The 27,599-nt window shown below is 43.3% G+C and overlaps 1 protein-coding gene across 1 annotated transcript in view; it reads left to right on the forward strand.

The window, feature by feature from the left end:
- The window catches only part of DNAH11 (dynein axonemal heavy chain 11), a 3,007,685-nt gene that overhangs the window by 489,568 nt on the left and 2,490,518 nt on the right, over nucleotides 1–27,599 (forward strand). Inside the window, exon 6 of the mRNA XM_085631597.1 lies at nucleotides 9,606–9,817. Within this exon, the coding sequence (XP_085487723.1) occupies nucleotides 9,606–9,817 (212 nt within the window). The remainder of the gene's footprint in view (nucleotides 1–9,605; nucleotides 9,818–27,599) is intronic.

Here is a 27,599-nt window from a genome sequence, read left to right on the forward strand (position 1 = left end):
TGACCTTAAAAAATTCCAATCACCCGGGGTGGCCCATCCCTGTGCCCCTTGTTATACGGGCATTTTTACCTTTCTGTGCATACACTGCTTTTTCCAACTGATAGATAGCTAAAAGCCAGGCCAGCCATTGGTAAAATGAAGGGGGAGTAAGGTCAAGCCAGGCTGTTAGGCACAGCCTCAGTACTTCCATTGCGATAAACATAAAGAGTTGAGCTTTAATAGGTACTACTTCATTATGGACCCCTAGGGGCACCAGCTGTGGAGATGAGGCAATTTGCACACTTAATCTAATATCCCAAAACTCGGTTACCTCTTCTGTAAGACCCCCCAATAGTACGCATCCAACAAGCATATGTTCCAGACCTACCCCATACTCCTGGCATCTTGGGCACCTTGTGCCCGCTAACCCCCCCCCCCCCCCCCCCCCCCACACTTTGCTATTTTCCCCAGGGTTATGTACAAATTAAAGCACTTTTTAAAATTTTGAACCTGTAGTTTGTCGGATACTAAAAAAAGATTGGGCCCATCGAGTGAATTACCCAGATCATTAGCTTGTGCGTATATCTTTTCTTCCGACCCTTTTATACGTATATCCATAACATCCTGCAGAATGTTCAATGCGTGATACAGGGTTCCTATTGAAGTTTCCCCACCGATAATCATCTCAACAATTTCTACCTTAAAGAACCCCACCAACCCACCTCCTTTTTTTCCTCAAAAAATCCCAAATCTGTAAGTATTAAAAAATTCCCTACGATCAAGCTTGAATTTCTGCTTTTTAACCTTAAAAGTATCTATCGTCCCTGCAGAGACAAAGTCCCCCAATCTATATGGCCCATGTGTTAACCACCTATTGACGCATGAATCCCAAAAAATCCTAGGTAAAAGTGGGTTGCAATGCACAGGTGTATAATAGTTGAAACAACCAATACCCACCCTCTTTCGAACCTTTGCCCATATACAGAAAGCAGCCTCCAATGTCTTAAACCGGACTCTCTTGAAGTAGCCAAACTCAGTCTGCCTAAGCAGACACCCCCAGGCTTTTTTGCTGAGAAATGGTTCATATATCATAGGATTATTATACCCCATCCCCCCGGCCCCAATTCCTTAACTTGGAAAAGGGTGGTCATTTCTTGTATTGCTGAGGCTCAATAATATAGTTTAAGATATACATTATACATTCTATAACAAAGCATGTCTCAGAATTTTCAGGAACATGGAAGTGGATGTCTCCACTTTATAACTCTCCATTTCTTTAAAAAAAAAATGTTTATAGAATTTTTCAGTAGTGCTGTAAGCTATCTCTTTCCCATCAGCATGAACACTGACTTTCATGGGAGAGTAAAGTATTGCAGTTAAACTTTTTCGTTTTTGTGACATTTTTTAATAGCAAGACTTTGAATTAAGGCTCAATTTATTTGAAATGTACATCTGCAACTCAAATCAGCTACACTAGTGACTACCCTGTTTTAATGGAGTACTATTTGCATTTAAGAATTCACTGGTAGCTAAAACATGCACCATGTAAGTTTTACCAAACTGAATGAGATTAGTCTCCAGTACTACACTTTTTCCATTTGAGGAGTAGTAGCTTGGATGATGTCATAGGTGATGTGATCATTGATGTCATCAATGATGTCACTTGAAATGTCATCAGTGATGTCATTAATGATGTCATGTACCATGCTATGAGTGATATAATATGTGACGTCCTAAGCAGTGCATGGCCCAAATGAGTTATAGTTAGTTCACAAACTTTTAATGTGTTTTTGTTTCTTTTAAATATTAGTTCATATAATATTTTACACACGACTATACCATTACTTTCTTTAATCTTATGTTTTTTCAGTGTGTGTGTTATAGATATATACTGTGAAGTTATAGTTGAGACCAAGTTATGTTTATATAGGAAGTTTATTTTTGGGGTTTTCTTATAACTTTGGCGTCATCCGATGAATCTTCACAAACCTTTACCTTGAAAAGGTCTATAACCCGCTGTGTGATTTCATGGAAGGTGTTGGTGTGATCTCGTTGGGGGAGAGAAAGCGGGTTACCAAAATGCATTTTCATCATGAAAATTCCCATAGCACTACAGCCAAAACAGATTAACTGGACAACACCACATTTTGTCAAAAGCTATATCTTTACCAAGAGAAGATGCTTTATTATGATTTGGTGTCAATTGGTTGAGGAGTATTTGAGAGCTTTATATTAAAAATGTATAGATATTTCATTCAGGCTGCTGTAGTACCTCTGGACCAGCAGATGAAAAGATAATATCTGATTGTCTGCCGTCAACATCTACAAAGATGTTTGGCAGCAGTTTTAGGACTTGGGAACTCAGTCCCTGTGTTGTAGTAATAAAAAAGAATAAACATAGGGGGAGCTGGGTAGGGATAACCTGACCCCATAGGCCTTGTGCGGGAATCCCAGAGGAACCAACAAGGGCCAAAAATAGATTTTATTTTTGCGGTACCTCAGTAATACCGTGGTAAAAATAAAAAATAAAAATAACAGGGCATGCGTCCTCCCTTTTCAATTATAATTATAATTACAGTGGGGTGGGATTACAGTGGGGTGGGCCAGGGCCTGGGAGGTCTACCTATATTTGTTTAAATGGTGAAGGAAGTGTGAGGCTCCCCTCCCCAAGCCCTGTAGTGACCTTGGAGACCCCATGCCCTTGTGCTTAATGCTTAATGCATTGTATACTTATTTGGACAGGGGATGAGTGGTCCCCCTCCCCAAGACATGCAATTGCCCCTGGGTCCTCATTTCTTGGGGCCAGACACATTGTATATATAAATTTGTGGAGGGGCCAGGCAGTCCACCTACCCAAGCCATGTAATAGCCCCATGGTCCCCATACCCTAAGACTCAACTGCAAGATATTGTATCTAGTACCCCATCCCCAAGGACACTGTGTGTTGTTCCCTGCCTGCAAGAGCAAGGAACACTTAATTAGTTCTGCTTCTCCTTTGAGTAGAAAGGCACCTGCTAGGCAGGAGCAAAAAGCTGCCACCCTGCCCATGCTTTGGTGAGCAGGGAACACAGGATTTCTTCCAACCAGCGGTGGGAGCAAACAAATGAAGTTGGCTCCTATTGGCACCCAGAATTGAGGACTGGCTGGAGCGCTGACTGGGCCACTAGGGCCATGCCTCCACCCCCCCCCCCCCCCTCCCGTGGATGACCAATATTTACAATGCTGTGGGTGCCCAGGATGGAACTGCAGTTCGGGCTGGACTGTTCCCATGAGGCACAGGGTCAAGACTGATTTGCATATGGCCATGTCTGAACTGGGGTGGCATGGTGAGCAAAATAACTGTTCGAAATGGGATTTCTGGTTGGCTAGGGCTTGCGCCAAAGCCAGGCAGAAACCACCACTCTAGTCAGGGCTGGGGAGTTACACGCCAAAGATAACCCCTGCTCACCCCCTTGGTAGCTTGGCACGAGCAGTCAGGTTTATCCCGGAGGCAATGTGTAAAGCGTTTGCGCGCGCACCCAGCAACAACACCCAAGGCCCACCACAAAGGAAACTCCACACAAGGTTATATATAAAAATAGCCTTTGTATTATACCAAAACACATTAGATAATATTCACACAATTTATACTGTGCCAACTGGCACTGGGCAGAATTTTACAAGGGACTATTTACACGGGACAGGGCCACATGGACCACTGTCAGAATCAGCACAAATCACCAATTGTACATGTAGAACATATACTAACTGTAACACAAATTAGCACTGTAGAGCACAACCAGTAACTACTGGCGCAATAATGACCTCAGCGTCATCACACTAGAGTCAGGTATAAAACCTATCCTGCATCCATCACAGGGGCATAAACACATTATGCAATTTCTCAGTAGTCTAACGCATTAGACCTAACAACCTAAGTATAACTACTCCAGGGGCGTACATCACACAGGGAAGTACAATCTCCCTAACATCAACCTAAACAGGTAAAACAACCTCCTAGGCAGAAATGACCACATTTAGAGGTATAAAACAGAGGGTGCGCAAAACATGCTATACACAGTACATTTCCTAACACCCAATCACGTTCGCACATAAATCACAATAACACCTAAATTACATTAGGGTCCAGGTTGTGCCAGAACCTAAACGTAGCAGCTGCCCACTACTTGCTGGGGACAAGGCCTAAACGCTGCAGCTGGCACTAAGTGCTGCGCAGCTGTGGAAGGCAAATAGTGGAATGGGGGCTCTCATTAGCCCTTCAGAACAAACTGCGCCAATCCTTGGAGCCCTCTAGGCTCTGGAACAACCAATGCGCAACGTGGGAGCCATCTGGCTCTTGAAACAGCATGTGCCCCTAATGAACTGTGGGGGGGAAGGACGAAATGGACCCTGGCACAACAGTGCCCTCTGGGCCCTGTTGGGGGCTCTTTAAAATAACATTGCCCCCGCTAGAGCCACGCACGGGCTCTAAAACAACGTCTGTGGGGCGTGGGAGCCATCTGGCTCTGAAAACAACCATGTCCCCCTTGGAGCGCACGGGCTCCTGAAATCAATCTGCGCCCGCGTTGGAGCCACACGGGGCTCTAGGAACAATTGCCAATGTTGGAGCAGCCCTCTGGCAGGCGTTGCCGCTCAGGACAGAAGCACTGGCACCAAACAACATGCCCCCCTTCGTTGGAGTGGCCCGCTCCCTGGCGGGACCACTCAGTACTATGGGTCCAACACCGAACGGTATCGGCCATTTCTCGTCCAGCCCTCACTCACCGGGCTGACGGGAACTCCTTCAGTCACTCCTGCTTCTCCTGAGACCACGGGCAGCATGCGGGGCCCTCTCTCCCATGAGAGCCCCGCTGGGGATCCACCTGCACTCCGCAGCTGCCATGCAGGCGGGGGGGGGTCCCGCCTGCCTTCAGCCTCTGCTTCGCCCGGTCCCCTCCCTCGGGACCGGGACTTCGACCGCGAGCCCGCAAGGCTCTGGATGTGCTCTGCGTGCAGACCCTGCCCCCTCGGTGCACTTCCGGGTCACGAGTGGCAGCCCACTCCTGCGAGCCGCTTTAAGAGTGCGGGACGGGCTCCCGTAAGGGAATACACTTTGGACATGCCGGGTGGGCTCCGGCTTCGGGAAATCCGAATGAGGTGGCGGCAACTGCGGGGTGAGCACCCGCATTTGAGAACCACAGTATTTGGCACATAACAGTGGGGTGGGCACCCGCGAAACAACAAAAAGTGCAGGGTGGGCACCCGCAACTTGAAATAACGATGAAGCGGGGTGGGCACCCGCGAGGCACACAATGAGGGGGGGGGATCCCTACGCTGGGGATTCCCTCCAAGGAGACCGCAGCCCAGCGCTGCAGAGGCAAGGCACAGGCTCCCTCTCAAGTTAAAGCGCTCCCAGGCGCTAGAAGGATGCAAAGGTCCTGGGGCAAAGAGCATCAATCCAAAAAGGTCCCAGGAGTCCCTCAGGCATCCAGGGGCTGGGCAGGGCCCAGGGAGGCAAGCTTTCCCCTGGGCCCCAGCAGCAGCACGCCCCTGGTAGATTCAAGTCAGAACGAGAACATTTTCATGGGGTCACAGCCCCTCTTTTATACACCAAATCCTTTGTTCCCAAAGGTGCAGGGAAGGGGCGAACCAGATGCAACTGGTTCTTGAGCACTTTGTTTTGCTCAGCCCCCCTCCCTATTCACAGAACAGGCCAGGGTCATCAGTCGCACCACAGGGGGCGGAGCCAGCATTGTGTGTGGAAAGCCCATCCCTATTCAGGTCCCAGGTGTACTCCTCCCACTCATCAACGTGCAGCTCTCTCCATTCACCACTGGGGCAGACCCATCCTGACTCCTGGAGACAGACACACCAGCCAATCGCAAGCCAGACAGTCACTGCACATTTATGCCAGCGTCTAGAAGTGGTACTTCTACTCTAGCCACAGTAACGCCGCACACATCATTGCGCAGCATTTAATCTCACGAGTTTGCACATACCAAACTCGACCCTGTACTCCTCTCACATCAGGACTTAACACGGTCACTCAGATCCCCCATGCATTCCTATGGGAGGGCAGGTCAGTCTCACTAAACCATACACAGAGCGCACGCGCTTTCCACTGGGACACAGTGTGAAAGCGCCTAGAGGCCTAAAACCACTAGTACAACACAGGAAAAAGGCTAGGATAATGCAAAAAGTTCTAGGGGTGAACTTGCCAGAAGGGCCAAGTCCAACAATAACGATGGATTAAACCCAGATCTTTGACTGGGGGTGAATGTTTTGCCAATGTGCAACATTCCGTCCATCATCTTGTGTGTTTTGCTGTTCGCCCTGTGTGGGAGGGGTATGCCCAGACGTGGGTCCAGTGCTCACTACACCACTGGAGTCAAGCTATCCTGGCTGAAGAGGGGTGAAACCCCGAAACCGTTCCTAGGATGCTTGCTTCCGGTCCAGGGAAGACATGGCTTGGCAGTTTGGGCTGGACTGTTTCTATGAGGCACAGGGTCAAGACTAATTTGCATATGGCCAGGTCTAAACTGGGGTGGCATGGTGAGCAAAATAACGATGGATTAAACCCAGATTTGTGACTGGGGGTGAATGTTTTGCCAATGTGCAACATTCTGTCCATTTTCTTGTGTGTTTTGCAGGATGGAACTAGGGCACTCAAAAAACTAATAATTAAAACAAAGCGGCAAAAGGTCTTAAAAGTAATCCATGATCGGCCGGAGGCAGTCATTTATTACTTACTGCTCCCAGCTAGTAGAGCCCATTTTTGGATAATTTGAATATCGTTTTCTGGTTTGGGGTGCCCAATCTGGCAGGGGCATGACTAGGATTTTACAAAAGTATTGATGGGGGGGCTGTAGGTAGTGCAGCAACCCCACAAAACTCATTTATTTTTAAGCAATTCTGTTTCCTGAGGCATGTACAACATTACCACAGGAAATGTTTATGGCATTTCTAATCATTTCTAAAGCTGGATCTTTTGCTCTTCAGCAGAGAATTGCAGAAGCCCCACTTTTTCAATCTTATGGCCATAGTATGTGGCCTTAGAAGTGTAAAAAAAAGTATGACACCAGATTAATGTTGTTTTGAGTATATATGCTTTATTTAAAGGTTTATTGATAAATATTGACATGCTTGCTATTAACATTGAATGTCCAGGTCTATGGTTTTGGATTCTATCGGCTTTAAAGTTTAATCATACCTTGCTTGCTATTTTGTTAACGTGGTGAGCACTTGACCGAGCCACTAGGCTTGCCTTGTATACTGTTACCACTCTGTGATGAAGCCAATAGACTTGCCTTCATATAATGATGTGGTGGCCCCTTGACAAAGCCAATGGGCTTGACTTCTATGTTGATGTGGTCATCTCCTGATAAAGCCAACAGGTTTGTCTTTTATATATTGATGTGGTGATCCATTGGCAAAACCTACCCCTTGACCAGCCATATTTATAATGACACCCCTTTATATTATGGTGAGTGCTTTCATCGGCTGGCCGTGCATGGTGGTGTTGGCCGTCCCCGATGGGGTGTGTGATGTCCCTCTCTGTCTCAGGCAAGTGATGTTATGGTTAGGTATGGTAGTAAGATCATACATTGTGTTAAAAAAAACCTGGAAATTCACTGAATAAAACAAAGGTTAAAGCGATAATATAGTTAGCATAATTTGATCATACTTTACGTTAAAAACCAAAACCTTAGAAATTCACTAAAAAAGCAATGGTTAAAGTGATGTTAGTTTCCTGCATCATTTCAGGGACCGAAACCCAGAATGGTGCTTAATACTGCAGCTTGTAAATACTGCAACTGGACTTATTTACCGCGTATAAAATTACCTTTCATAATATCAGGGCACTTCTAATGTAACCCTTAAAGTGCACATGCTGCCCCCTAAATATTAGAGCTAAAATGTATCCACAAAAAGTAAAGTACCTTCATCGCACACCCACCCTAAATATCAAAATGTGTAGCTGATGTGATAGTCTGGTATCAGTTCATGTTAGACCATTGATACAGTCACATTAATGGAACAACATAAGTATCAGAGTGCCATGGTCTTGAAAATAGGCCATCCAAGCAATTGCAGGCCATAAGAAAAAATTAAGATCTGGTGACATACGGTTGTCTAGTCACCTTAAGTTGTCTGCTGCCAGACAAAAGAAATGTGACTGGGGTCATTGCAAAAATGTGGGGTATCTTATAATTAAAAAACACTTCATTTTGGTATATCCAAGCCAAGATATACCATTGTGAGTTTTTGAATGGAAAAAATGCCTTCATTGATGAGCAACCTTGTACTAAATTGCTTTCTTTAGAAACTTCACATTGTTACAGATGGCTCTAGTAGACAGCCACTAGCATGCATTTCTCTTTCTAAATCTGATAACGCATTGCTATGATGTAGCAACAGATGATAACCAAACTAGTTACCCACTGTTGCTACATCACAAAAGCCTTCCAGTCCAAGCTGACCGTGTCTCTCTGAGAGCCTGTCAGCGCAGTTCTACTTGTCTGCTTTGAATGAAAGCAGAAAGCACACCTGCTGTAGTGGGAAGGAAGGCAGGTAAGGTGATGGGGTTTGGCCAAGAATGGCAGCTAAGCTTTTTGGGGGTATTTATTCCCTTTGGGACATGGATACATAACTGAGGCCATGTTATGTATGGGTGCCTCATTGCTTCTCTGCCACTGTCTAGCACCTGCAATCTGGGACAGATTATTTAGGGTGCCATACATAACACAAAATTATAGATTTGTAAGAAGTGAATTACGGGGATGTTTTTCACCTCTGTGCTCCAAGTGATATCACTTTATTCGTTGTCTATTTGATGTCACTCAGAACCCCTTGGCGAAAAACATCCCCTTAATTTACTGCTACCAATCTGTAATTCTATATGTTCAGTGCCTAATTTGAGGCGTTAGTTTTGGGGACGGCTCTTATTTTTCTTCATCGGATATTAACTGCCAGCAAGAGAGACAAAAACACAAACGGGGAAAGAAGAAGGAAGCTGATGACCGAAAAACTGTCACAAAGGGAGAAAGCAGGAACCTGCATGTATGAGATAAAATGGCAAGGAGTCTCTGATAGTGGATTAGAGAGTCTTGAGGTGAATTCAACACTACATAGCCTTGCTAGATGACATTTAAAAGCACCTGCTAAGGGCTTCTGGTCAGAAATTTGGGCGCCCTCGCTCATTTTTCTTTTTTTTACAAATGAAGCACTGTGTAACAAAAAAGTTGTAATTAATACACTCACCTTATTTTCCCTAGACACTCACACTGTTTAAAAATGTTTTGGTCAACCCTCGAGGACGTATTTCTGTGTTTAAATATGTAAACTAGAGGTGAAACGCAAGCTGAACGCATATTTTTTCTTCTGCGGAAGACATTTTCCAAACAACCGTGCTTTCTTAGCAGTCTTCTATCTGGGCAAGTTTATCAAAACCCCAGTTGTAGTGCACCTGTGTTTGTGAAGGGAACAATAGGGCGTGCATTCCTCACGCTGTCTGATGTCTTTTGTTTTTAGATGATTATAGATTTAACTGCATTCATTTATATATCTCGAACAACCGAGACCCTGTATAGATTCAGCAGTATGCGAGGAAAATTACACGTCTTTTTTTCTCATTGTTTTTCTTGAAGCACTTGTGGAAGCCAGGGATGTCGAGCTGCACCTGAGACCACTGAGACGACACATTGAGTCTCTCCGGGACACCGAATTCCCACGGACCCACATTCTAATCCCCCCTTTGTTTCACACCATCTGCCTGATCTGGAGCCACTCCAAGTTTTACAGCATTCCTGCACGGATGATAGTTCTCCTGCAAGAGTTTTGCAATTTGCTCATTGACCAGGTATAATCTGAATTGTTATGTTCAAGCAACGATGAGTAACTATCAGTCAATATCAGTTATGAAACCAGCATGACTCTGTGAGCTTTATCAGTGTACTTTTTAGAGAAACCGAAAACTTCCAAAGATTTAGTTTTGTTCGCCGAAACATTTTGTGTATTTTTAAAGACCGACTTTAACTGAGCAACTGTGGTTTCAGTAAGGCATTTGTTGTATGCTGTTGATCTCTTTGGATAATTTGTTTTACATTTATAATTGATTCGGTGTGCTGTTTTTTTTCAAATGAAAATCTGTCACATAAAACGTTCAGTGTAGCATTGTATTCCAACCAGCAGCTATTATTGCTGTTGTGTTTATGCCACGTTTGTGTTACACTTAAACAAAATTACATATTCAAAACTGGTGTGCTAAAAAGTTTTCTAAATGTAAAAAAAATATATAATTTTGGCCAGGTGAGCCGGTGTGTTTTTTTTAAAATTGTAGTAAACACTCCGAATTTTAGTTTGTTTCACAAAAAAGGGGTTTCCTAGGGATATCAATCCCATTTTAGGAGTTGGTAACATTTTACAGACTCCTTAAATGGCACTCAGTCTGAATATCAATTCGGTATTTGAAAAGGATGTGTCTGAGATTCCCTTCCAGATACCAAATCTATAACCTATGTATCGGTGGGCTGTGGCTGTAATTTTGGTCACAAATCATCGAAAAGTTACCGACACCCCCCTCCCTTAGGTAGGGTAGTAGCTCATTTGGAAAGGGCATGCTGTCTTTATATTCCCTTTTGGCCTGTGGTCAATGAAATGGGGAGTAGGCATACCGTCATTAAAACAAACAAACAGACAAAAAAAATATATATATATATTTCTTTATTTTTTAAAGCAGCTCTTCATCATCAGGGAAAAACTTTGTATCGTTGCTGAGCAACCAGGATGGAGGTAGGCACAAGATCGATATGTGGCTAGGATGCAACCTTAACAAGGCGCCATTGCTGGCAATGCAGGGAAACTGTGGGTAAGTTGCTTAAACACAGGGAGGCCTCATCATTTGCACCACGGCAGGATGGATTTGATGGGGACGGAAAGCTCATAGAAATACAAACTGGAATCAGTTTAGAATGTGCTTTTTAGATATGCTGTACGCACCGTCTGTATATTACGTGAAATACGCGCAGCAGCTGTTTCATGTGACCAAGAAGTACATGTATTCCGGCTCAAAGTTAAAAAAAAAAAAAAAAAAGCTTAGGTACAAGTCGTCCTAGTGACAAGGAAATTAGAAGTCTGTATAGACAAGCAATCTTCACCTGAAGGTGCAATTACCTTAAACTATATGCTTCGGGATGCCGTGCAAATTGTTTTCTATGAATAACTGGTCCTTGAAGCATTCAGCTTGTGTTCTACAGCATACTGCATGTGCACACATGTATTTGTGGAGTTATATATAACATATGACATTTTCCCGCAAGTCATTACCACGCATACCATCACCCTGCATTTTTTACAACGCAAGAGCAGTTACAATGCGATACAATCTCCCCGCAAACTTTCACTCCGCATATGCCTTTACCACGCATGCCATTACAATGCAAAGGCATGCGTGGTGAAGGCATAAACTGTGTAAAAGTGGTGAAGGTAAATATATATATATATATATTAGTGTGTGTGTGTATATATATATATATATATATATATATATATATATGTTATTTTTATATATGTATATTTTATATATATATATATATATATAATGTAATTATTTAAAAAAAAAACTAAAACCCATAAAAGTCCTTTTATATTCCAATAACTAAACACCCCTAACATTGTTAAATTACCCATACCACCCCAATACCCATACCTACTTAAATCTTAAAATACCCTTGGCACCCCAAAACCACCCTAAAACCCACCCTAACCCCTAAAAATACCCCAGCACTCCAAAACCTAAACCCACCCTGACTCCTAAAAATACCCAGCATCCCAAAACCTAATCACACCCTGAACCCTAAAAATCCCCTGGCATCCCAAAACTTAAACCCATCCTGAACCCTAAAAATTCCCCTACACCCCAAAACCCAAACACCTTGAACCCTAAAAATACCCCAGCACCCCAAAACCCTAACCCACCCTGAATCCTAAAAATACCCCAGCACCCCTAAACCCAAACATGCCCTTAACCCTAAAACCCAACCTGACCCATTAAAATACCCTTGCACCCTAAAACCTAAACCCACCCGGAACCCTAAAAATACCTGTACAGCCCCAAACCCACCCTGAACCCTAAAAATACCCCCTTCACCCCAAAACCCAAACCCCCTGAACCCTAAAAATAACCCAGCACCCCAAAACCTAAACCCACCCTGAACCCTAATAAATACCTGTACACCCCAAACCCACCCTGAACCCTAAAAATACCCCAGCACCCCAAAACTCAAACCCACCCTGAACCCTATAAATACCCCAGCACCCCAAAACCCAAACATTCCCTTAAAACCCTAAAATTACCCCTCAATCAATCAATCATTTGTAAAGCGCACTACATACCCGTCAGGGTTTCAAGGTGCTGCGGGGGGTGGGGGGGGGGGGCTGTTGCTACTGGTCATAGAGCCAGGTCTTGAGTCATCTCCTGAAGGTCAGCAGGTCATCGGTTTGTCGTAGGTTGAGGGGGAGGGTGTTCCAGGTCTTGGCGGCACAGTGGGAGAAGGACCTGCCTCCGAAAGTGGTTCTGCGGATGCGCGGGACTGTGGCCAGGGCGTGGTCAGCGGAGCGGAGTTTCCTGTTGGGTACCTAGAAGGAGAGTCAACTGTTGAGATAGGCTGGGCCGGTTTTGTGGAGTGCCTTGTGTGAGTGGACCAGGAGCTTGAAGGAGATTCTTCTGTTGGCGGGCAGCCAGTGCAGGTACCTCAGGTGGGGGTGATGTGGTCGCGGCACGGGACGTCGAGGATTAGGTGTGCAGAGGCGTTCTGGAATCTTTGTAGTCTGTTGATGAGCTTTGACGAGGCCCCGGCGTAGAGGTCGTTTCCGTAGTCGAGTCTGCTGCTGACTAGGGCCTGGGTGACTATTTTCCTCATGTTAGTCGGGATCCATCTGTAGATCTTGCGGAGCATGCGGAGGGTGTTGAGACAGGTGGAGGAGACTGCGTTGACTTGTTTGGCCATGGTGAGTTTCGAGTCGAGGATGACTCCCAGGTTGCGTGCATGGTTGGTAGGGGCCGGGGGGGTCCCCAGTGAAGCGGGCCACCAGGAGTCATCCCATGCTGAGGGGTTGGGCCCGAGGATGAGGATCTCCATCTTGTCTGAGTTCAGCTGAAGTTGGCTTTCCCTCATCCAGTCGGCGACGGCCTTCATTCCCTGGTGGAGGTTGGATTTGGCAGTGGAAGGGTCCTTGGTGAGGGAGAGGATCAGCTGCGTGTCGTCGGCGTAGGAGATTATGTTGAGGTGGTGCTGTCGGGTGATGCGTGCGAGTGGTGCCATGTAGACGTTGAACAGCGTCAGGCTGAGGGAGGATCCCTGAGGGATGCCACAGATGATCTCGGAGGCTTCGGCTCGGAACGGGGGGAGGCGGACTCTCTGAGTTCTGCCGGTGAGGAAGGAGGTGGTCCAGTCCAAGGCCTGCTTTCGGATCCCTGTGTCGTGGAGGCGCGTGCGTAGTGTGCGGCGGCAGACGGTGTCGAAGGCGGTGGAGAGATCCAGGAGGATGAGGGCCGCTGTTTCGCCATTGTCTAGAAGGATCCTGATGTCGTCTGTGGCGGCGATGAGGGCAGTCTCGGTGCTGTGGTTGTTGCGGAATCCTGACTGGAAGGGGTCCAGGATGTTGTTGTCTTCGAGGTGACGGGTGAGCTGGATGTTAACTATCTTCTCGATGACCTTTGCCGGGTACGGAAGCAGGGAGATGGGCCGGAAGTTTTTGAGGTCGCTCGGATCTGCCTTGGGTTTCTTCAGTAGGGTGTGGATTTATGCGTGCTTCCAGTCCTCAGGGAAGGTAGCGGTCTCGAAGGAGAGGTTGATGATGTTGTGCAGGTGGGGTGCGATGGTGCTGCCGGCTTTGTTGAAGATGTGGTGTTGGAGGGGGTCAGACAGGGATCCGGAAAGGATTGTGCCCATGGTCTTGATTGTGTCCTCGATGCTCACGTTGGCCCAGGTTGTCAGGGAGTCGTGGTCAGTAGGGTGCGGTGGGTCTGGTGTGTCGAGGCCTGTCGGGGTTGTCTGGGGGTTGAAACTGTCATGGATATTAGTGATTTTTCGGTGAAAGAAGGTGGCGAGGGAGTCGCACAGGGCTTGCGATGGCGGGATGTCGTTGGCGCTGGAGCTGGGGTTGGAGAGTTACTTCACGATGTTGAAGAGCTCCTTGCTGTTGTGTGCGTTATTGTCAAGGCAGTCTGTGAAGGAGGTCCTTTTGGCGGTCCTGATGAAGTGGTGGTGGTTGCGGATGGCGTCTTTGTGGGCAGCACGGCGTCTTGTCGCTGTGCCATATGATCTCCAATTTCCGGCAGGTGCGCTTAGAAGCGAGGAGCTCCGGGTGAACCAGCTAGTTCTTTTGCTGGTGTCTCTGTTGGTGGGCTTTTTCAATGGGGCTACGGTGTTGGCACAGTCATCCATCCAGCATCTGAGGGTGAGTGCACCATTGTCGGGGTTGGTGGGGTAGGTCAGTGGGTTGAGTGCGAGGCTTGTCTGTAGTTGTTCTTAAGTGACTTTGCCCCAGCGGCGGCGGGGGATCTGTAGGGTGTGTGTGAGAGGCTTTCGGAAGGAGAAGTGGATGCAGTGGTGGTCTGTCCAGGTGAGTTCGGAGGCATGGTTGAAGGTGATGTGGGGGCTTGAGGAGAAGATGGCATCAAGCGTGTGACCGGCAATGTGCGTCGGCGTCATGACAAGCTGTTTTAGTCCAAGGTTGGCGATCAGGGAGGAGGAGTTGTTGTCGTTTTGTTCTCCAGATGATAGTTCAGGTCTCCGAGGAGGATGTAGTCGGTGGAGGTCAGCGCGTGCGTGCTGATGAGGTCGGTGATGGAGTCGCAGAATTGTGCTCGGGGTCCTGGCGGTCTGTAGACGAGGGTGCCTCTCAGAGTGGTCTTTGGGGCCATGTGGATCTGGAAGTGCATGCGTTCGGCAGTGCTGAGGTTGTCGTTGGTGTTTGTTGAGACCCTGATGGTGTTTTTGTGGATGATGGCGATTCCTCCTCCGGCCCCGTTGGTGCGGTCTCTGCGGGTGATCTTGTACCCGTCTGGGATGGCTATGGCGATGTCTGGCAAGGAGGCTTCGTTCATCCAGGTCTCGGTCAGGAAGGCGACGTCCGGGGATGCGGTGTCAAGTAGGTCCCAGAGCTCGATGGCGTGTTTGTGTGTGGAGCGGGTGTTGATCAGGATGCATCTGAGCTGGTTGGGTTCCGTCATTGCGGGTGTCTCGGGAAGGTCAAGGGGCACCCCTGAACCCCAAAACATATACCCCAAAACCTAAACCCACCCTGAACCCTAAAAATACCCCACCACCCCAAAACTCAAATCCACCTTAAACCCTAAAATACCCCAGCACCCCAAAAACCAAACATGCCCTTAACCCTAAAATTACCCTGACCCCTAAAAATACCCCTGCACCCCATAACCTAAACCCACCCTGAACCCTAAAAATACCCCAGCACCCCTAAACCTAAACCCACCCTGAACTCTAAAAATACCCCAGCACCCCAAAACATTCCCTTAACCCTAAAATTACCCCTGGACCCCAAAACATATACCCCTACACTCCAAAACCCAAACCCTATACTTACCTTATAATAACATATAAAAAACATATGCTTTTACCATTCGTGCATTTACAATGAATTTCGTTGTAAAAGTATGCATGGTAAAAGCATATAAAATGTAATTTCATGCGTTCTAATGGCATTGCGGAGTAATGGTAGATGTGTTGTGATGGCATGCGGGGTGATGGTAGTTGTGGTAAAAGATTCGTTGTAATGGGTGTTTAATATATATATATATATATATATATATATATATATATATTACCTACTGGCGGTCGCCAGTAGGTAGTTATAGTTAGGACCCCTTTTCCATAGGAAATCCGCAACATTCTATTTTGAATAACTTTGGCACCGGTCGATGAATCCTTGCGAATTTCTCAAAATAGGTGGGGCGCTACGCTCCGCTCCTACCCTGAAAGTCTCGGGGGGGATTCGTCAAGCGGGGGCTGAGATAAAAGGGGGGTCCCAAAACGCGTTTTTCCCATGCATTTTTCCATAGGACCTTTAGACAGAGCTACAGCCCGAACGGCTGAACAGAATTACTAGAAATTTGGCAGAGAGGTAGTCCCTAGGTCAAGGAAGTGCCTTTTGTAGGTTTGGTGTAAATCTGTTCAGTAGATTCTGAGAAAATAGCCTTTAAATCAATATATATATCTGAGCCCGCTTACGGTACGCTTACCGTACGCGTACGGTGGCGTGCGCGAGCGCGATTCTGATTGGCTCTTAGATCTTAGTAAACATTCGAATCGGCCGAAACCAGGAAGCGGCGTCCGCCATTTTGTCTCTCGCACTGAGTGTTATTTATCAAACATGATGCCCAAAAACATGTTACGGGGCTGTTTTGACAACTCCCTCCCACACAGTCATGTTGAGGGAGTCCCCAAACATCCCCCAAGAGCAAAAACGTTTTTTTTTTTTTTCGGCAATTTCGGCGAGTACGCTTACCGTACGCGTACGGTTAAAAAAAAAATTAAAAAAAAAACACTATCCACACTTACCCCACCCCCTGTGCTTTTGGTGGCCGCAGGCCACCAAAAGTACTGGGCTTATTAGACCTGTGAAAAAAAACTAAATTTTGGCAACATGAAATTATAAAATCGAAATAAAAAAAACACTATCCACATTGACCCCACCCCCTGTGCTTTTGGTGGCCGAAGGCCACCAAATGTACAGGGCTTATTAAAGTTGCTAAAAACCGTGCACGGAACGAACTGCGTTAAGTGGGCGCGCACGCCTCGAATGGCGTAAAGTAACTTAGCATTTAAAAAACCGTACAAATTCACTGAAAAAACCATAGGTTTCACACACGTTATAGTTAGGAATTAGCATTTAAAAAACCTTGCAAATTCACTGAAAAAACCATAGGTTTCACACATGTTATAGTTAGCGGAAATTTTACTGATAAAAAACCAATGAAATTGCCCCGTTATAGTTAGTGCTGGCAACTATAACTCACGCGACCGCAATCTTCTGCTGATGACATATGTGTCTTTATAAAAAAAAATATTTGTAATATATGTATAGCTAAAAATGTATGGAAGAAGACATGGGCAAATAAGTGTCTAAATACAGTATTAGCATCAGCAGAGGATTGCGGTCGCGTGAGTTATAGTTGCCAGCACTAACTATAACGGGGCAATTTCATTGGTTTTTTATCAGTAAAATTTCCGCTAACTATAACATGTGTGAAACCTATGGTTTTTTCAGTGAATATATATATATATATATACACACAAACACACAGATATATATATATATATATATATATATATATATATATATATACCTTGTGTCGTTTCATTGACGATCTTTTCATCATATGGGATGGGAACTGTGTAGACTTGCAAGCTTTTATTGACTCTCTGGAAGTGAATGATTACAACTTAAACTTCACATCTGCATTTAGCGATACCAGCATCATCTTCCTGGATGTGGAAGTCTTCATAGACAACAACAGGATATGCACCAAAATGAATCGAAAACCAACATCATGCAATAGTATATTGCATGCCAACAGTGGGCATCCATCAAACCTGAAATGGAACATCCCTACGGCGTGATGTTAAGGGCGAAAATAAATTGCTCTGAAACTAAAGATCTAGAGCTTGAAATTGAAGAGATGAGTTGTCGTTTCTTTGAGAGAGAGGGTATCCGTTGGAAGTGATTATGAATGCTAAATCCAGGGTCAAATTGAACAAGCATTGGCATAGCCAATAGGTCTCGCTTTTGGGACCTTATAAGTATTTAGTTATGCAGCACAATATCCTTGGTGCAACAACATCAACTGTTGCATGGGTAAACACTTCTAAGGTCCCAAAAGCGAGACCTGTTGGCTATGCCAATGCTTGTTATTACTTGCATTGATAAAACATAAATAGATACAATTAAATATTCTATTGTTAGAAGTCACAATTACCTTTGGGGTGGAGAATTCATGCACTGTACGAAGGTCACTTTTAAAACTAACCTGCATTAACTGATAATTGATACACCTTTCATAAAATACAAAAATGCAGCAACTGTCGTCGTCCCCCCCCCCCTCTTCCATTGCTCACATTTTTGGGAGTGATGACTTTAAAAAAGAACACTTAGTTATTTGCCATAGCTGCCTCTGTTCTGAGCAATGTCCCCTTCATTGTAGACTCCTTGATGAGCCAATCTCATCTACATGGCAATAGCAGAGCTTTTATATATGGCAAATGTGTTTTTCGTCGTGGCAACGAGCCTAAGTCCTTCACCCTGCCTGGTGGTCCCTTGGTCTCTGTGTGCACATAGCACACGCTAGTTGTGTGACAGAAGGCTTTAGTGCTGCAGAAGAAGCCTCCCTATCCTAAGGCATGACTACGTTTTAGCATTCTCCTCCTATCCTCCTTACAGGGATTGTCCGTGTTAAGTCACACACCAGGACGCTATGAGGGTTGCATCCCTTTCAGTGAGCACTTTTTGGGAATGCTATTCCACATTGTGTCACGTTTCCGTCCCCAGTCCAGCACTCCTCAGGATTCGAGCGATGCTATAGGGTATCCACCTCTTGACATCCCCATCTCCTGCACTAATGGCACAGAGGGTTTAGGGCGATCAAGCGAGGGAAGGGAAGGAAGGGAACAGCGGGGAGTAGAACCTGTAAAGAAAAATACACAAATAAAAACGAAACATAGAGGCAGATAAAGCTACTCTCATGAATTCTCACTAGAACCATAGATAACGTCTATGAGCTATCCTTCCTGATTTTCACTTAGTCAACAGCAATATTGCGTCATACTCTTACAGGCAAAGAATCCAAAACCAAACCCATGCATTGAACATTCATGCATGGCACGAGATCAAAGCACTGTCAGGAAGACGACCCCCCTGTTTCCTACTCCCTGAAAGGGTCTGTATTGGATGTGACAGAAGGGATTCCCTAAAACTACTAGTTACGTCAGTGGAGGGTCTGGAAAGTCTTTAGGACGGCAGGAGGGACAAAACTCTATCCACTAGGGATTAACTAGATCACCTCATTATAGTTTTCATTCGGTGTCCTATAGAGTTCTAGCAGTATCATCATTAATCATCTTAGTTGCGTGCGTCTTTATTCAGCGGTTACCTCACCGCTCCATGTATGAATCAATCCATCAACGGAACAACCTACGCACATCCACTCACACTGGCGCGGGTTCAGGACGGGGTAAGTTTCAGGCGGGGTCACCCACAGAAAGCCCACAGCGCTCCTGTCACGGAGTCCGCGGAAAGAACTAGGGGCAAAAAACAATACAATGTCGTCTGCTCCAGGGAGGCGGTGCCGGGGCTAGCGGTACTGGGACTGTCCTCCCCTCATCCGGGAGGGTGGTGCACTTAACTGGCATCCAGCGAGGGAGTCATCCGGCAGTTCTTCGGCCGTCCGGTTTGAGGCAGCAGACAGGCCGCTTCGGAGCGAATTGGACCCGTTGGCAAAAGACCGCGATGAGACCGACGGATCAAGGTCTCCTCTTTGGCTACGGGAAACCAATCCTGGAACGCTTCCATTTTGGGTCATCGCTTACAGGAATTACGTACAGCGTCACATGTGCGTATCGTCGCTTTTATGATCGTGACTCCTCCCCCTCCGGACCTCGGGCATTCTGGGGGTCGTAGGCAATGCAGGCGCGCGATGCCTGCTTCCTGACACATTGAGGATTACTGTCAGAATGGCAAGACAGCCCTGGCAATTACGTCACACTGGGGAGTCGGTAGCTGGTGGGAAAAATAACAGTGCTCAGGCGCTTTTGTTACTGGGGGCCGATATTGCTGATCAAACCAACTCCCAGTAACAACTTAACAACTTACTACCTACTTAGCGATACTTAGGTTAAAAGAGTGCTGTCATGTTCAATGGCCGCAGGGAGGACGAGAAGCTGCTGCTACCGGGGCCTGGACAAATCCAGCATGGAAAGGGGGGAAGAGGGCGGGGTGAAAGTACCGCAGTTGCTGCACGCAAGCCAGGATTTAAAGGAGCAGGCACTTCAAAAATATGAAGTATGTGCCATTAATTATATTATACGGTGGACGCATACAAAAACAAATATCATTAAATGAATATAAAAATACAACGGAGTGTGTATAAATTTGCATCATGAAGAGCACCGTGCTGATTGTGTATAATTAACAGCGTGGCGCTCGTGACGAGCTCCATGCTAATTATGTATGCAAGTGAGCATGCTGGGCTGCAAAAATCCTTTAAAAATTTTCCCCTCCGACACAATTATAACTAGAAAGAGGAGAAAAACTGTGGTTAGGCAGTGCTGTTTCCGGATAAAACGGAAGTGACTTATTGAATGCACAGCCAATCATTAGCCTGCTAAGAAGAGCAATTCCACAGTTAACAAATGGCAAGGGGCAAGAGAAAGTACCCGGGAGTTTCACCCCTGATACTGATTACTTGAAGTCTCGGAGAGACAGCGCTTGGGCGCTGCCAAACCGAGACCTAAAAAACAAACTGATCTCCTAGTACCTTCAAAATGGAAAACAGATGGAAAAGAGGATGTGATAGATAGCACAACACGACTAATCATAGACTTCAATAATCAAAGTGGAGACCTTAAAAAGGTGATAAGTAGGAATTGGGAAATTTTACTACTAGATGACACACTAAGAGAGAGCTTAACACCTCATCCCAGTATAAACAGCTTATTTAAGAGACATCCTAACTCAAAGCCATCTTGAGAAACGAGAGCCAAAAAAGCTCTCATGGCTAAACACACCGGGATTCTGGCAGTGTGCAAAATGTCGAGCATGTGAAATGGCTCCAATATAACGAACTATAAACTACAAATTGGTAACGAAGAAAAAATCGTAGATCACATTACATGTGAGTCCAAATATGTGGTCTACAGATTAATGTGTACTTGTAAAAAAATACTATGTGGGTAGCACAATCAACAAACTAAAGTTATGGATTTTGCAACATCTACGTGCCATAAAAAATAAAGATCCGAACTATCCAATGGCAAAACGCTTTCACGAATACCATGAAAGTGATAGTAGTCAATTGAAATACTCTGGAATTAGAATTGTGAAACCTGCCGAGAGAGGATGGCGACCAAACCCGAAAATTGCGTAAAATGGAATTTAGATTGATACTAGCGATGGGTACGGAATATCCACATGGACGCAATCTGGATGCAGAACTATTTGTACATTTGGAAATATTAAAAAGTCAAGAATAACTGCATCTGATCTGCTTTGGATTTGAATATGAAATAATTTCCCTTCTGCTGGACAGATTTTCTTGTAAATATATATTAACAATTTCCTCTTTTAACCTGGACATTGGACATACTTAATAGATCAAGAAGTAGATTAGTAAAATCTTGTAGCAATCACTTTAAGAGCAAGGTGTAGCATGAACTTGATAAACCGTACCCTTATGTAAAGAATCATCGAATGTATACTTCCAGTATTTTTAATTGAAATTGTGGAATAATCAGTACACAAACACTAAGAAATTGGTTTCTAAGTTCCCAACACTTGGATTTGGGTATGTACTTCACAAGAACAGGATGAATTATTCATCATGATAACCAGATAAAATGTAGGAACTTAATAAGATCTAAATGAATGTTGTACATTTTAGCATTGGGAGAAACTTGGACATGTAGTAAGAACTTTAGACTTAGGGTAATTGTTGGAAGAACGATATCAGAGTCATCACTAATTCAAGTATTGTGCATTGGACTGTGAATATTGGGACTAGTAGAATGCCTTCCATCTAAAATGTCTCCATGTAAGAGAGGGGAATGTCAAAATGCACTGTTTTTGAATGTACTTTACAGTGAAAGAGGATAAATGGCGACAGACTTGCACCATGTTACTGTGTTGAGGTTAACAGTCTAGTGTTTTAACAACAGTAAACACAAACAAGGGTAATAGCACATAGCATTTTAAATACTGTCTAGACTTTGGGGACTCTATGGTCCAGTAGAAGGCTAATGGTAGCCGAAACGCGTAGGCCATCCAAATTCTTGCACAATGGTGTTTAAATAAATGAAATTCGAAAACCTACCCTGCTGTGGTGCCGTGACTTTTGCCGAAAAAACTAAAAAACGAAGGAGGCGAGGGAATCCAAGAATATATAGAAATAATAAAGGTTCCACCATTTTCATATATCTATATATGTGTGTGTGTGTGTGTGTGTGTGTGTGTGTGTGTGTGTGTGTGTGTGTGTGTGTGTGTGTGTGTGTGTGTGTGTGTGTGTGTGTGTGTGTGTGTGTGTGTGTGTGTGTGTGTGTGTGTGTGTGTGTGTGTGTGTGTGTGTGTGTGTGTGTGTGTGTGTGTGTGTGTGTGTGTGTGTGTGTGTGTGTGTGTGTGTGTGTGTGTGTATATATCTATATTCACTGAAAAATACATAGGTTTCAGGGGTGTTATAGTTAGCTGGACATTTCCCTCGTACAAAACCCTAGAAATTCCCCTGTTATAGATAGTTCAGCTATTAGGTAGGAATTTGGTAATTCACTAGGCAAACGTTGTTTGAAAACAAACTGGGCATCATTACAAAGTGTCCAGCCTTTCTCACAGTTTAGATAGGCAGTGTAATGTCCAGATGTGGTGGAAGGACCATCATGGAAAATTATTGCAATTGCTACAAAAGTCCTTCCTGATATTGATAGTTGTGCTGCTGCAAATTGCTTTAGTAAAGTATCCAATTTTCTTCCGTCAGCTGTACAACGTTGCATCATTAAAATTATGTATTTTCCATACTTTGTTAAGAATAATGTGGATAACATTTCTGATTTACATTGGCTACACTCCATGTTTTGAATTGCACCTTTAAGTAATTTATTGAAAGACACTGATTTACAGTCTGGTAATGTTAAATACAGAAATCTCAGTGTCTACATTGGTGCTACATATATACATGCAATTTTCACAATAATGTTCCCATTTGTAAGAAAGTCCAAAAATATTTTCTATTTCTACACCTTCATTTTCAAAAATGGTAAGCATATAAATTAAAAATGTCCTGATCATCTTGTTGGTTATTTTGTGTAAATTGTGTAGAACCAGAACACACATCCAAAAGACTACGAACATCTGAAACAGATTGTATTTTACTTCTATCTGTTGTCAATTTTTCATAAACAGAATGCAACAGAGAACAAAATATTTTTTACCGATTCTCCATAATTTGCTCTTGCAAACCTTCAAGATAAAAAACAACATTGACCACTACATTAGCATAGCAGTTGACACCAGAACTATTTTCAAACTGATAACCAACAATCTCTCCAACAGTGTCCAATTTCTTTTTACCTACAATCCCAACATTATCTTGTTCTTTTCTTTTCTTGACACCTTCAGAACAAATATTCTCTAACCTTCTTTTTCGACCAACCACACGCTTTTCAAATACAGGATATTGACCTAAATTTGGAGCATACACCCTTCTTAACCTTTTATACTCTTTTACACAGTTTGCATCTGCAGTAACCTTTGTCTCATCAAAATCAATCCAAAACAAAACAGATAATGTTCTGACTCGCGACAAAGCAACATATGCCATACCCTCTTTACATACGGTAGATCCAATGTTCACCAATGCACTGTCTACACTTAATCCTTAAAATTTATGAATAGTCACTGCATATGCCAGAGAAAATGGAAATTGTTTCCTATGGACATATAAAACTTTAACAAGCAAAAAACTAACTGAACAACGATCAATTTCTTTAACTTCATCAATCTGATCAAATTTAATTTTTAAAAATTCAATTCTTTCTTTTTTCTGATAATTCACAAAATCCACCACTTTGCCCATTGCACCATTAACTAAATCTTTCTCTACATCCAAATTACGCCTTACAATTACCCAACAGTTTACACACGCATATAGTGTCTTTTCTAAGCCAGCAGTTTTAGATATTTTTTTTCTCTAAACAATCCAGTTTTGATATCAACTTTCCCGTCAAAATAATAGTGATTCCTTCATGCAGTATTTTATCGATGGCTTCCATTTTTACAATTTCTTCGTTTTCCAGTTTCAATAGTTCTTCGTTGAATATTGAACACTCATGCAGTGTTGGCATTAAGCAAATCACTGACTTATTTTTAGCAATTTCCACATACACTTTTGCAGGAACTGCCTTTTCATTTGGAAAGACATTCCAAAGTAATCGACTCTCCAAAGCTTCTTTCCCTTGTTTTGAAAGAATTCCAATTCTTATATCTTGAAGAATACTTCCATATTCAGCATCATTTGCCTGTCGCATATTTGTTGTCAGTTCTTTGTATTCAAAATTACTCCAAATGTTCACATTACCAACACTGCCAAGAGACTTTCTGGTATCTTCATGGGCAAGTGTTTTAAATACCGATTGTCCTTTTGCTGGAGTCAGTTGCAGTAGATCTTCAAAAACTATGACGTGTTTTTCTCCAAATAACACGTCATACTCTGTTTTAAGAATTTGCTGCATTCTTAAATGCACAAAGGCAAGCTTCAAGTTTGAAACCATGCTCACCTCATCAATAATGAGAAGTTTCATTTTCTTCTGGACTCTTGAAACTTCACAGCAAGCTTCTCAAGATAGATTGTGGTATTCCAATTTGTTCTCATGCTCTACTGGTAGCATTAGTAAACGATGTAAAGTAATTCCTTTAATGTTATGTGCTGCCAACCCAGTTGGAGCAGTGACAACACAAGACAAATGCGACTCAGTTGTTTTCTGCAGATAACTTATAATTACTTTAATTAAGAAACTTTTTCCTGTTCCAGCTTGACCACTCACATACATTCGGATAGGTTGAAATGATGCACATGAGCACCCTTTCTTTTCATGAAGTAATCCATGGTCAATCTGCTCTTTCACTTGCTGATATATTTGTTTCTGTTCAAAATGTAGTTGCTCTTCCAAGTTTCCTAACTGTATTGCATCTTTTTGTGCTTGATACATTGCTGTTTCCACCTCATTCATTGCAATCGCTGCTTCATTTTCAACAATTGGTTGTCCTAGTGGATCTTGACTCAGTGCAGCAGAACTTTGACTGTCTTGAGAACTGTCTCTAGCAATCTCAGCTGCAATTATAGCTTCTTGATCAATTTCATCATTCAACATTTTGACGTAATTTGCGAAAGCACTGCATTGTATGCTATCTTTACAAGCATTAAATGAATCTTCATAGCTGGGAAAATCTCCAAGTAATTCCAGTTCTGAACGCCATGGTTTGAACATTTGCAAAAGGGCTAAATAGTAAAATTCCCTTTTGTCAGCAGTGTCGCAACTCAGTTTTCTGTGATTAATTAAATTTCCTTTCCTTTGGTTCCGAAGGATGTCTGGTGAAACAATCACTCCATATTTTCCATTGTTGATGTTCTCTATAGTATTCCGTTTAAAAGTGTAGTTTTGCAGCACTTCATAGAGACACAATGTTCTCAAGATGATGACTTCTATTTGGATAGTATGTGTCCAACATATTGGTTTTCAAAATATCTGTACTTTCAGGGTCATTTTCTGCTAAATATTAAATTTCTTGAACAGATCTCAGTACCCGATTTCGCATTCCTGCAAGACCTAGACTCACCCAAATGATTCTTCTACTTTTGGAATATAGATGATAACCGATCTGAACATTCATATGCTCCAATTTCACGATGCGATAACATCTTCAAACTGAAACTGTATAATTTCTTACTTGGTCTTCTCGTGAGAAATCTCCTCCCACATTTCTTTCAATTCAGTCTTTTAGTAATGTAAGACGTTACATATCGAGCAACAGCAATGGAATTGTCCGCAACATACTGAATATACTTGTTAGCGTTCCACATGGATAAAATAACTGGATTGTAGTCATTTATGTATTTTGATTCGTCGCTTCTTCTTAAGTTGTAGGTGTTTTTCGGAGACTTTCTGTGATGGTATGTCGTATAGCTGACATAAAACTGTTCACTCTTCCTTTGGATAATACAGGACGTGGAAATCCAAAACCACATTTGGTATAGAACTTATCCTTTGTCTTGTACTTTCGTCGACAGTATTTTCCACACCTGTGGCTTTGAAATCGTAAGACTTGTTGTTTTAAGTTTCTGTCTTCTCTGCTATTGGGAAGAGCACATGTAGCATAATCTTCAATGAAAGACAAAACAGTTTCATCTGAATCTGTTCCAAATTTGGGGGCGTCCTTGACTCATAACAACATATGTATGTGAGGAGCACCTCTTGCTTGATACTCCTTTCTCCAAAAGAAATCCACAACTTCTCCAAGAGGAGGATTCTTTTTATTGCAGATGAAATACATCATAGCTTCAAATCTATGATTGAAATATCTGCATACATTGACAGGATCCAAAGAGCACAATTCTCCAGGTGTCTTGTATTCAATATTTTTTATATTGGAATTTGCCTCTCAAAGAAATTCAAATAAATCATCCCAAGCATACTCAGCACAGCTTAGTGTTACGAACCATGTAGGAGTTCCCAAGATCTGTAGCATACATTTCAGTTCTCCATGTCAATGGTACCAATATTCATTAGTCCCACGCTGACATGCCATCAGATTAATCAACTGAGATTCTAAATGATCATCTCTCTGATGCACTTTATCCATAAAATACTTTGCAGTTACATTTTGAAGATGCATTCCAGTTTTTAAAATGTGATTTACTGCATATGAAAGTCCAGACAAGTCACTTTCAAACAGAAGATGAAACATATAAGGGATACATTGACGAAATCTTGGATCTTCTGCATATAATCTTGTTGTCCGATATTGAGATGCAGGAATCTGCACAGGACGTTCATCATATCTTCCACCTTTTCCTGTTGGAAACAACTGCGGGAAACAACGAGCTTCCAAGGTCTCTTCCCATACACTCATGGGACTTCCTGTTGCTTTTTTCATTTGAAACAACTCAATCGTATTCCCCATCATCTCTTTGGAATGAAGTGGATGTACACTGTAATGTTCATAGATCTCTTCACATCTGGACATGTCCCCTTTTTCAATTTGTCCACTTAATGTTTCAGTATCTTCTGCTAAATCTATTTCTTTTTCTCCAACAAACACATTTCTATAGTACTCATTATTTTTTAACAGATACAATGACACCTTTTGCACTTTTCTAACATCCACTAACTCTTGCCAGATTTTCTTATTCTTAGTAGGAACACCATTAACTAGAATGACTAGTGGCTCATTTTCTGCATGGTCTAAACCAATAGTTTCAATATTTTTCCTTAAATCTAATGGTAAATACACAACTCTTCCTTTCAATCCTCTTTGCAACTCTGATGGAGGTAATTTACTTATTTTGGGCTCCATGCGAACAATAGCCTGAAACGGGTGAACACATTGTATGAGAATAGACTCATACGTATTTAAATCTATCAGCTCTGGAGGAATAGCAACCAACTCTAGATTATTATGAACAGCTCTAGCAGACATTTTATTCTCATCTAATTTGGTATAACAATATTTGCAAATACGCTGCTCACATCCCAAATCAAAACAATCCCCTACCAACAAATAAGTTGCAAATTCCATCCACTTATCATTATCTTCTATTTCACTTTTTAAATACAGATTGACACCCCTGGTCTGATTTTTAT

Source organism: Triturus cristatus, chromosome 10, assembly GCF_964204655.1.
Source record: "Triturus cristatus chromosome 10, aTriCri1.1, whole genome shotgun sequence".
Taxonomy (NCBI): domain Eukaryota; kingdom Metazoa; phylum Chordata; class Amphibia; order Caudata; family Salamandridae; genus Triturus; species Triturus cristatus.